The 12,888-nt window shown below is 39.9% G+C and overlaps 1 protein-coding gene across 1 annotated transcript in view; it reads left to right on the forward strand.

Annotated features, from left to right (window-relative positions):
- BCAS1 (brain enriched myelin associated protein 1) overlaps positions 1–12,888 on the forward strand; it is a 55,451-nt gene that overhangs the window by 24,483 nt on the left and 18,080 nt on the right. Inside the window, 3 exon segments of the mRNA XM_054218872.1 lie at positions 1,896–2,036; positions 5,205–5,240; positions 5,587–5,790. Of these exon segments, the coding sequence (XP_054074847.1) occupies positions 1,896–2,036; positions 5,205–5,240; positions 5,587–5,790 (381 nt within the window).

The raw sequence follows: 12,888 nt of genomic DNA on the forward strand, positions 1-12,888 counted from the left end.
CTGCCTGGACGCGTTCCTGTGCCACCTGCTCTGGGTGACCCTGCTCTGGCAGGGGGTTGGACTGGATGATCTCCAGAGGTCCCTTCCAACCCTATCGTTCTATGATCCTGAGACCAAGATCTTGACTTAATATGGTCGTACCTGTTACATTCTGTATTCCAGACCTTTCCTCCTCACCTATTAGTTGTGGGCAACCTCAGTGCTTCATGCTTCACATTATAAATACTGTAGGCTGATTGTTTCTTTGGAGTTTGGGTCTCTTCATGTTTCTGCAGTTCCTAGAAATTTTTGTCAACTCATTTTGAAGCTTTTTACTAAGATGGAAGCTTTTATTTTTGCCTTGTTCAAGAGTAAAAGAAATCAGACCAAAGCTTGTAAAAGGACAAGCTAATTACCCAGAGGGTGAACACTTGAGTCATTTTTTTATTGGAACACAACTTCAAAAAAAATTGTATTTCTTCACCATATATCTGCCTGATTCTTAATTAAATTGGGAACCAAATTGCCTATGGGAGATCAGAATGAAGTCCAGTAAGTAAAAGAAATACAGCATCCTCCTTTGTAGTAGGTAGCCAAAGGCATCTTACTGCTTTAAAATCTGACACTGTGAGGCAGTGAAGAGTGAAGAACGCTCCCCCAAATTATTTGCGATTAGCCATATATTGTGGGCATACGTAAACCGCTCTTGCCCTAGAACAGACTCTTGTGTTAACTTGTTTGTATGTTTGTAGCTCAGTAAAGAAACCCTGGAAACCTGTGGTTTTGTGCCCTTCCTTTTTATTATTGAAAAGACGAAAAGAGCAAGGAAGGAAGGAAAAAAAATCTACTGTTCATAACATGAAAGCTTAACCTTCTTTCCTCCACTGATAACTGCAGAGGGTTGTGTTGAAGACTGGGTGGCCTGAGGGGGAGGGACAGCAATAGTGACTTGGAGAGACACGTTTTGAGGAGGTACTTCAATTATGATTTTAGAAGATCTATTTTTCCAATGCTGTGAAAAGGTAAATGGAACATTTTAGCAACTGTTAGTCAAGCTTTTCCAAGACTTGTAGAAAAGTTCTATATTTGGATAGGCTCACCTCTACCCTACGCAGGGTAATTCTGTCTGCACTGAGCTGCAGGGAGCCTGCTACTCCTCTTTAAAAATAGCCTGATACTGTTTTTTTCCCATATAGACATCTGTTAGTGTTTTTATATTTTATAGTACTTTGTAGTGGATTTTCAACGTGCTGCCTAGTTTTTTAGATGTCCAGTCTCTAACATCAGTGGGCTATGATGCCCAAAACAAGTGCCTCCTGCAAATACTCAGAATGGAATTTAAAAGAAGCAGCACCTTCTAATTAATCATTTTTAGTATCAGTCTATCCCTACTATTTTTCTGATCCAATATTTCAAGTTTGCAAATAATATTCATGCAAATGAAAGTATGTAGCATGTATCATGAATATTCATACTGCCATTAAGTAATAATGCGTTATGCAAAACATCTTAAAGTCCCTGTAATACCACAATAAAAAAGATGAAGGTATTTTCAAAGATTTATATATCTGCCTATTTTAAACTTACAAGTCCCAAATTTAGTTGACTACTCCTGAATTTAAATACAGAAGCCTCAGCCTTTGTGGGATTTGGGTTTCAATTTAATGAAGAATATGGGGGGCAAATTGTGGTTTAATTGAGCAACTGGATTGCCCCAGCTTTTACAGTCATTGCACTACTCGTGTGAAAGAAAGTCTGAGGAGAACTGAGCAATTGGAGGGAAACATAACTTATTGTCCAGAGCAAAAAAGAAATGTTTGGTTTTAATACTACATGTATGAGTGTTTGAATGTTTTTCGTGAACTAAATAAGAACTTTGCAATAAATATTCAACTTCAAATGCTGTTGTACAAAAGGGATCGAAAGCGGAAAAAGGCCATGGTGGGCAGCCTGCTCCGAAGACAGCGGCAGAATCCCAAACTAAAGGAGCCAAGAAAAAGAAGGCAGAGAGTCCCAAGCTAGGACACAGTACATTTAGCAAACTCTTTAGGCATAAGGTCTGTATGAAACGCTAGTGAGAGCAGAACCCTGAGCAGTAACAGATGGCTCCTGTCACAGGCAAAGTTATTTAATTGGTAACTGAAATCAGCATCTGGCCAGATGTGCAGTGCTCCGAAAACTACTGGTGTGAGCATTTCTGTGCCACATGTTATGAAAACAATCTTCATCTGCAATGTTTCTCTCGTTATACCATCTGTGAATTCAGGATTCTGAAACAATTCCTCTAACCTTCCCCACTACGAGCTCCCCAGTTACTTACTAACGCTGACTAAACTTCCCTGGCCACTCAAAATACAACAAAAGGTACTGACAAACAATGAATTATGCAGATACGAACAGTGACTGGAATTGTAGGACAGGTTTAAGAGCTCAGTCCAGCTACAGTTAAGGCTTTATGCTCCACATTGCCTTAACGTGCACTGTCACGTGGTTAAACTGGTGATTTGCTCAACTGGGGCATCTGATACGGCACAGAGAAGGTTGGACCATGGAATTTCCTTCAGAAATAGTTACTTTTCACTGCAAACAAGGCAAGTAATTGTTGATTGAATTCTAAGTTTAGTTTGGATGGAAAAAGTTTGGGTTTTCAAGGATACTTTAAAGTTGTTCAAGATGCACGCTTTTCACACAAATGCTTGTTTTAGAGGACATTAGCTTTTACCTTAAAAAAAAAAAAAAAAAAAAAAAAACACCACTGAGAACTTTTCATCAGCTTTAGTCTCAAGTTCCAGATTTGGGCATTTCTGCATTCTCTGAAGAAGATAATCTGCCATGATGTTCTGGGGCAGGGAAGCAGAGAATTGTAGCTTTTTAGCCCAAAGAATGCAGAGACCCTTCCACTGGGGGAGGAAAGTAATTAATATTTAATGCTCACTCAAAACACCCACGTGGAATTTCTGGTGAGTAGGGGGCTTTATAATCAAGGACACAAGGCAAAGGGAGTTCTTTAAGATATTTTTGAAACAAAATGTTCTTTCCACCGTCTCATTTTTAAGATAAAAATGTCATCTGCATATTACTGAAGGAATAATAATCTTCCCCATGCTTTTAAGTCTGCAGTTCTTGCCAAAAGCTTAAAGTTAAGATCTCACCTTGTATATGCTAAACTGATGGGTAATAGTTTTGATATTTAATATAATTAAAATATTAATTACTTGTTCATAATGAATTAGGACTTCCTGGTAAAATAAAGACCTGGCTAGCACGTTTTAAGGTCTCTTCTCCAGTAGTCCAAAATCTTGCAATGACCTGTTGGGAGAGAAGATTTGTTTTCATTAGGCTATTTGACAGAATTTTAAAGACTTTTGGTCTGGAATGAAAGCAGTTATCTTGAAGGAATGCAACAGCACTACATTTTTACACCAATCAAATATCTCTTATAAAATGCCATCACTTCATAAATTGTTTTTTTCATGTTTCTAAGTTTATTTTCACAGCTTGCTTTCCACATACGAAACACAGAAGCAGTAAGTGGGGTATCATTGATAGCATATTAAGAACAAGAGAGATAGATTAAAATAGTGCCAATGGTTTGCTTGTAAGGCTGATTGAAAGTGGAAATTCAATTTGGAGCAGTGATGTGACAGGCAAGCCCTGAAGTTATCGCCTGTAGTTTAAAAAAAGAAAAAGTAGTTCTGTCTCTCTCCCTTCGTTTGAAATGCCTTAGCACGATGTGTCAACTAGATGAACAGGTAATGAATTCCTCTATTTGAAATGATCATTTTAATATAGTAGTCATATTTAATTTTAAGCACATCACTCTCTCTAAAAGTTCTGTCTCTGCAAGTATTCCAAAATGCATTTCTCAGTATCTTAGTTAAGAAAAGATTTACTATTAGTTTAACATTGTTTTTCGGTATCCTGTGTTTACATAAATACTAACTTTAAAGCAACTTGTGAATGTTGTTTTTAAACAGCAATACGCATCCTAATAGAAATCCATAACATAAGCTGAGGGCCATTTGACCTCAAAGACTGAGTTTGGGTGGCATTTCAGTTCTTTTATTCCCATCCACAGATATTTGCCTTGCATTGCATGCCAGTTCTGCAGTATAACTGTACTTATTTATCAAGTTTTGACTGGGAAGGGTTAATAACTTATTTTCAGCATTAGTACTGAAGCCAGCGCGTGGCATTACATTACTTTTTACCACTTTCTCTGGATCTTGTTCATTAGAGCTAACCACAAAAAAAAGTTCTTGGCTCCTGCAAAACACTTCTCACCTATTCATTCAAGAAACCTGGGAAGCGTGTGGCAGGCTGCCGAAACCCGGCGGTGCTGGGCTCCTGTTTATTTGAGTTTGTGCCTTGCTGCTCCTCTTTTTGTACAGCTCAGACACTCATCTTCAGCGTAAGCTATGCTGGGCACTGGGGTCAACAGGTACTGGTATATATCGCTGGCTGGAAAGGAGTTTAGCAAACTGGATCCCTCCTGCCTTCGTGTATTTTGATGAAACCAGGAGACCCATCACTTGAATGATTTTTCACAAAACAGTAAATCCAACCTAATGCACGAAAGCGAGTGGATGGAGTAAACCAACCTCGGCACCTGCAGAGCTCCTCTTTGTAGAGCTGCAACTCCTGTTTCCAAGTTGTAAAGCCAGGGCTGTTCTGTGCCCTTCGCTTCCAGGCAGTCTTGTATCCCAGAAAGCAAAGCCTCCCGCTTTGAAGGCGATGTTAGCGTGTCCCTGACTCATATGCAGTTCCCCCGTGGAAAAGACCCAGCTCTGGCTTGTATGTGCGCGCTGAAAGTTGCACATGCAGACCCAGCTTGGTTAAAAAAAAAAAAAAAAACCACACAAAAAACCCCTCTGCTAATATTTTAAAACCCTGTGTAAAGTCTTACCTGAAGAAACTGGGCATTTATATGTAAATCCAGATATTTTTAAAGAACAATTTGAGGGTTGCAAGCACAGCAGCGTGAGCACTAAGCAATTCAACAGAAGGCTGCAGCGCTGCCGCAGGTAGAAGGATGGGAGCTGGCAGCCCCTTCAGGCGGCCGTGCCTCTGCCAGGGATCAGTTTCCATGGTTGCAGGAGCCAGGGCCTTCACAAACATTCACTAAAAATAAAATAATTTGTGACACAGACAATTCCTGAACTGTGTAACTGTGAGCGCTGACATTGCCAGAGACAGACTTGTCTTTGTGTTTTGTTTCCCTCCAGGCTGCGAAAGAGACCCAACAGACGACTAATACCAAAGTGAGTAGGATGAGTCAAGTTATCTGTGTGAATAATGCAGTCAAAGGGTAATTATTCTTGCTGTCATTTCCAGTCTCAAAGACACTGTTTTAATTTCTTAATCAATTAATCACCTCTGTTGCGAAGGGTGGGTTGCTATGTAATTTGCTTCCTCTGTTCAAGACATTACTTCATTTGGAAGGACGGGGCGATGCAGCTCGTGAGCTGCGCCTTGTTGCTCGCTGTGTCCTGTGCAATGGTGGCCCACCACGCGCTTACCTCTCCTACCAGGTGAATCCTGAACCTGCTGCAAGCATCTCGTCCTTCACACATTTCCAGTAGCCTCTGTGTTCATGTTTCTTCCTAGAGCACTGAACAGCAGCCTGTTACCTCTGTAAAATCAGACAAAAATGTCCCTTCCTCTCAAGAGCCGCAGACAGCCAAGCAGAATACAAAAGCCCCCGAGCCTGCAGCCCAACAGCAGGCAGCGGCCACCGAAGCCCCCAAAGAGGTGACGAAGGAGAAATCGGCATCCACTCCTATACCACTGAGCAAGCTCTTTTGGAAAAAGGTATGTCTGGGTTTGGGAGCTGGTCCATCCCCCAGCTCCACCTTCACGCAGCGTCTGGAGGTGTTGCCAAGCACAGAGCCGCAGTAGAGCAGTCAGGCCTGCGGAGCTGAGCGTGTCCCACGTGCCAAATGCACGAGGGACATAAATGCTCTATGCAGTTCCCGATGCATACTTGAGCTCTGGGCAGTCACACATGCACATGGCAGTTAGACTCCTGCATAAGGATCTCATAAAACTGTAGTCTTTTAAACCTGTCTGTACTATTTTTGAATGATATTATGGAAGAAGGGGTATTACTCTGTCAATTCAAGGTACTTGTTAAAAGTCCTGCGGAGATTATAGTTTTCTTTACCAAATTGTATCATTAATCGAGATACAGCTATAAAAACACGTTTCGCTTTTATGAGAACTGATTTAGTTCCAAATGTCTGAAAACCTGGAATCTGGTCTCTTTTCCAATAGAAAAGCTTTCATACCAGAGTGGAGCAGTCTTTAGATTTGGAGATTGATTGCTTGGGAAGACACATTTTTCCTCAGGTTAAATAACAATCTTAACTAAAAATAGGACCAACTTTGAAAATATGGTTCCTGTTTCCACAATCCTCAGTGCTTTATAAGCTGAAGGCTTATTCTTTTCTCATTTAATTTAAGAGAAGAGTTGTATTAAACTTTACTGAATCACTGTATGTTGAATAACTGCTTTCCTGGGCTTCTGTTCAAGCTCAAATCCCAGGAATGAAATGCTTCCAAGCGCACAGATGCTGACCGAGTGGCCAGCCCTGCAGCTCCTTTAGCTGTATTTTTCCCTGCTAGGCAGTGATACTGGAGATACAGCCTGGATACGCTACTTACATTAAAAAAAAACCAAAGGTTTTTAGATATTTACAGAGTAAACATGCTTGAAAACAATCTAAGCTTGAAACATTTGTTACTTGGGACTTAATTTCCTCTGGAACTGGGTGAATCAGGTACTTGGAATGAGAGGAAAGTTGTGAAGAAGAGGGAGAGGGAGGGTTTTTATATAGTTGTTATTGCTATGGAAGCCTCCTCCTCTCTCTGAGTAGTCTGGCTTATATGAAAACAGAGATGAGAAGCAGGATCTGTGCTGAACATCGGGATGAAGTCAGAAAAAAGAAGAGGCCTCCACACAGATGGTTGTATGCAGTTTCAGTGTAAAACTGAGTAATAAATCTGGTCTGAAGTTCAGTATTTTCATAATGAACTAACAAGGCCTTTTGCGTATTGAAGAAAGAAAGAAAAAGCATGTAAGAAGGGCAAGTTTTCTTGCAGAAAAATAGCGAAAAATCACTCCAGGGGAGGAGCGATTGGTGGTGACGGTTGGTTTCAGAAAATATATGAATCTGATAAGGTTTTGGTAAGACTTAAAAACCTTATTTTGAAAGATTAACCCAAAACAATGTAGTTGTAGATATTTTACTGCTCTGTATAACGTAGGTTGTGCTCACAGTGAACACCAGCTCCCCGTTATCTCATCTTATAGCGAAGCGAAACTAGGTCTAGGTAACTACATGGTGTCTTTTTAACCTTAGACCAATCTTCACATGAAGTTCTGGGATCTCCAGCATCTCAAGGGTATAAACCTTGTAGCAAAATTCTGTCTTTCACTTCTGTTTGTTCATAATGTTGGGTTTAATTTATCTTATATCATAATTAAAATAAAGCTACTTATATCAGCAAATGGAAAGTGCAGAGAACTCGCTACAACTTTAAGTAGGTTACGTTTGCTACCAAAAATATTAAGGGTTAGTCAAATCATGTGCTCAAATGCACCAAAATATAATAGTACACGAAATCTGACTTTTAACTTTGGAAAATGAGGCCACTTCTGCTTAGTTAGAAATTCTTGGGTCTGGAATCGTCCTGAGACCAAATGTTTTTGCAAGATTTCTGCTGTAGAAACTGAAATTGGTCCTAAGGATTTAAAAAAAAAAAAAACCAAACCTGCTTGCTTGAGCATTGAATCCTTACTTATAAAAGGGTGATGTTGCTTTACTGGGTTTTCTTGACAGAGAATAATGTTATATTTCCTTTGATGAAAGACCTTGGTGACCCAGTCAGCTTGAAGCTGGGAAAAAAAAAAGATAGACGTGGTAAAAGAAAAAAAAGTCCTTAGACTACAGGTTAGCCTCAAACTCTGCTTGGTTCGAGGATTCTGTCGTATTTTTTTTTCCTCAATGATTTTCTCTTTTTCGGGCACCCTTAATGTACTGCCCTTTTGCTAGGATAGAGAACCAAAGCTAGCAACTGTTCCAAATAGGTGTATAATTCAGTCATGTGTAGCTTTTCCTTCTGACCTAATAAATAGCAACCACAACAGTCGATAGATCCAGGATTCAAGTCCAACTTCTCTCTTTCCAGATATTCTCTCAAATGTCTATCTTCTGATGAGTTTTCACTTCAAAGTAAAGCTAATGAAGTGCCTGTCAACATGTTGCAGTTAATGCTGCTGCTCTGACTACAGACGAATAAATATACAAAAGAAAAAGAAATAAAATCTTTATTCATCTCCTCAGATGGAAACCACTGCGACTGTATTTGCCCCGTTTCCTGATCAGTCTGCACAAGAATTTTCATAACTGTTACTGAAATGTTTGTCATACTAGCTTTTTTTCAAATACTAAGGAATATTAATAGAAAAATTACAGTTAGTAATTTCACATATTTGTGTTGGAAACCTGGTTTTCGAGACCTTGTAGATTATCTGATGAGGGCAGAGAAACACGACGCTTCATTTATATCTGATCAAAGCGTGCCAGTAAATGATGGAGGAAAGTGATTGAGGGAGTATTATTTAGACTGTTCTGTGAATTATCTTTAAAAGTGTGTATATTTTAAAAAAAAAAAAAAATAGAATTGTAAGCTGTTGCAACTGTGTTGCTATACAAACGCAGAAAAAGCATGCCCTTTTTACTGAGGGGTATTTACGCACTGGTAATGCAACAGGAAACTGGTTAGCTATTAAGTGAAGCAGAATAACACCTTTTATTGCTGAGCCTGCAACCCTACTCTCCCATAGGAAAGCAAAGATAAATATTTGGGTGGAGTGTGCAAGACAAATGTCAAAATTGCCTAGGACTTATCAAGTTCCCGTATATTCCAGGATGGGAGCAGGCGAGCCGTTCCCATCCTGGTACATACCACCTATCAGGCAGGAGGGAAGGAGTTTCTGGCCATTTTTTTCTGGGTAAATGGATGAAGAAACTTGAAAGAGAATTCATTCCCCCTGGCTGAGGGGGTGAGGAGGACAATAGGCAATGGGCTTTGGGGCGCCGCCTGACTGCTGGCCCAGCTGCCATCCTGGCAGCGGGGAGGGGCCTTAACCTCCTCAACCCAGCAAAGAAATCCAATACAACTTGTGAGTCAGAACCACGCTTCTGGGCTGTGTACAGATCCGTGTGGTTTTAACCATAAGCTGGCAGTGGTTCATGCTAACTGGTTAATAGTCCGAGCTTTTATGGCTCAAGGTCGGCTGAGTGGCACCTTCAGGCAGCAGCTGCAGGTCACGGGGACCTTCAGGGTGGAGGTCTGAGGGCAGATTGATGGTTAAAGCGGAGCTCCCGTAACTGCAGCAATCTCTGTCGTCTTTGCGCTGGCAAAGGAGGGCAGGAAGGTGGGTTAGAGCCTCTCTAACCCTCTCTGCTTCCTGCCCTGAGTCTGCGAGCGGCAGGAACAGATCTCAAGCATGACTGCTCTTTTAAGTGGAAATTTCTTGAGCAAAAGGTCATCTCTCATCTGCATTGTTAAGGAAAAAAAGAAAAGCTGCTTTATAAAGAAGGTATGACCCAGGAAAAGCAGCAGAACTGTTCCTTGGGTCTAATGAAATGCAGTGGCGATGCCAGCTCAGACTCCAGCACAAGATCAAAGCAGGGTATAGTGTTTACCTGCATTTTGAAGAAAGATGCAGCAGGCAAAAGGAAAACCCTCATCAAAATTACCCAGGTCACAAAATAAGTTACACCCTTATAAGGCAACAATTTGTATGGACGGGAACCTAGATAAGAAAATGGTGCAGTAATAGTTCACCAAAACTACAGGAGAGTTTGTAAGATCCAGAAAGAGGACTCAAAGGGTAGAGACAAACTTTCTATCATAACTGTTCAAAGTAAGCTTATTACTAGAAGAAAATTAGAGACACTGTCATTTAAGAGATGGAAGGATGCTTCCCAAACATAATGAAATAGAGAGCCTAGGAAAATACTCTACTTTCACTGGTTGTGTGTTATAAAATAAAACATTATTTTGAAAAAGAAAACAAAGGTAGTTCTGTAATAGGAAGAACAAAGGATGTCGCTCATCTTACTTCTTCAAACAAATGTATCTTGAAATGTTTCCTGAGCTTGGCAGAGTGCCTTTAAAAAAAGAAAATGAAAATAACCCAATACCAATTCTGTCTCCACGGCCCATAACAGCAATAGCTGCTGACTTAGGTTAAATTTAATACAATTTGTGTCTAAGGAAACTGGAGGCAGAATTTGGACCCATGAATCCAGCAATCTCAGATGATGCAATTTATAGGTGTATAAGGTGACAATTTACATTTATGAGAATACTCATACATTGAAGACTCATAAAGCTGATAGAGCTAGGCTGTTTGCAAACTATTATTATTATATACAAACTGCAGTTTCCTCCCAAAACTAGTCACAAAACTTGATATAGTTTTTGTGTTTTCTCCCAGGTGAAGTAAAGAAACTGAGCCCATCGCTCCAGAGAGCAGTTTAGGTTATTGTAACATCATTCAAAGTTTATTGACTTTATCTTCGTCAGATTCTTCCTATTATACTTTTAATTCCTGCCAGAAACACCTTGGTGATTCCCTTGAATGCACAAATGGAAAATTTTCTTCCATTTTCCCAAGGGAAACAGAAACAAAATTTAAAAAATGTTCTTAAAAGTATGTTAGAAAACCTTCTTAGCTGGAAGGGGTTTTCCCCTCTACTGAAAGACCATACACAGGTGCTATCTGCATCTCTGAAGTACACAATATACCATGGCCATGTGTCATCAGTCTCCAAGAAACTTCCACCTCGGTCAGTCTTATTTGAGATGATTTTGTGATGTCTCTAGAGTCTCCTTTTGTCCCAGCATATCTGAATACTCTGATCTGATTGCATGGAAATTGTGGAATGTGCAGCCTTGAAGATACTGAAAGCTCAACTTGACAAATCCTCAGGAACCTGATGCGACCCCTGCTTTGAGCAGGAGGTTGGACTAGGCCTCCAGAGATATCTTTGAGATCACAAAATTGTAAAAGAAAATCTTCAGCATCGGTTAATTCAGTCTTGCGGAGGAAGATGGGTACAGAAGAATGATTCCTGGAGATAATTACAAGAAAATTATCATAAAGTTTTTAATAGCAAGGCTAAGATCTCAAACAAGATAACCTGTAACGTCTGCAACAACTTTGATATGCCTAATAGAGTACCAAATTTAAGTAACTGCATTGGTACATTGGATAGCTAAGTTTATTTAAAAAAAAAAGGTAAAAATTAGATATACTGAAAGAGGATTTAAACTTTCTTAAGGCATCCTATGGAACCCATGAAGAAATGTACAAAAAGTCATGCATTACTTTAAACAAATCAATCTCTCTGAATCGTTGACTATCATTTAGCTCTTTTCTTTATTTAAATAGGCAGTGCTTTTCAGAGTTTACTATTTCGCCCCAGGATGCATTTGTTATCAGCAGTGACACTAACGCCATTGCACAGACGTAGCTTGAGAGACAAAACTCATTCGGGTTGCAGCTGGAACAGCGTAGCAGTAATATGATCCCAAACCCTAATCTTTGAATGATGAGCTCCCAGAAGCCAGGTTCCTGCTTTATTGAGCCACTGTTTCAGCTCATGCAATGAATCATTTCCCTCAAGCAAAGAGATGGTGAATTGATTATATGTATGTGTGAATAGGCAGAAATATAGATTAAAATTATTATAGATTGATTATCTCAAAAATGTTCATAAATATAAATTAAATCTACAATTCCATGGGGAAGCGGGCTGTGCTGCAGTCGTCTCGGGCAGCAGGGCCAAGGAATATTTATTCCCTCATCATTCTTCTCCCCCACCCCCAAAATGTTCATTTCTTCCACAGAAGAGGAGTAAAGAACAAAGCAAAATCTCTCTTGCTGCCACAGAAGTCCATGGCGAGACCCCGTCTTGCATGTGGGGTCCCCCCAACTCAAAAAGAATATGATAGAACTAAAAGGTTTAATACTGAGAGAAAAATGCATAAATATATTGAATGGCTTCTGTATGAAGAACCACATAAATTAGGGTTTGTGGGTTTTTTTTGGCTCAGAAAGGAAGATAACAGCAGCATACAGAATGACTACTGTAACGTAAGAGGTGAATGGGAAAGATCAGTTGTTGCTCAAAATAAAAGCAGTAGAGAGTATCAAATGAAATTATTTGGTGGCAAACGAAAATAAAAGACTTTTCAAAAAAAAAAAAGAAAAAAAAGCACACATTGGCTATGGAATTCCTTGCCACAGGAGGCTGCTGGATGTCAGGAATTTCTGTAGGGAAAATATCCATCAAGGGCTGTTAAACTAAAGATATTACACGGGAGTCACTGAGTTGAAAAGAACTGGAAAAACATCTGAGGGCAGTAGCACGAGAAGCTGCTGCTGGAGGAGGCAGCCATTTATTGCCACCCTGAGTCAGGACGCGGGGCTAGGGCGAATCTTTGGTGCTGCCTTTTAAATTGTCCTCATGTTCACATGACTAAAATTAATTTGGTCAAAATAACTGTAAGTATACATTGCATGTAAGTTCCTGTACGTACATGTAAAAAATGTGAAATATAAATAACTGAGGTTTATTTACAGCAGTTCCTTCCTATAGTAACCATAGTATACGTTTCAGCTGTGCTTATGCTGTATTTTTAAGCAGCAGCACGTGTTGAAATGCCAGTACCTAGGGTAACTGCTGCCATTTGATGCTGTATTGGAGGCTGAGGGTGTAACTTATCCTGCTTTTATAATGTCGTGCACCTTTCTGCAACAGGCTGCGAAATGATAAAGGGCTTGCTTCGGGTCAAATTACCTAGTTATTAGCATAATAGCTTCTCTTCGTG

The sequence above is a fragment of the Rissa tridactyla genome, chromosome 12, assembly GCF_028500815.1.
Source record: "Rissa tridactyla isolate bRisTri1 chromosome 12, bRisTri1.patW.cur.20221130, whole genome shotgun sequence".
Lineage (NCBI taxonomy): Eukaryota > Metazoa > Chordata > Aves > Charadriiformes > Laridae > Rissa > Rissa tridactyla.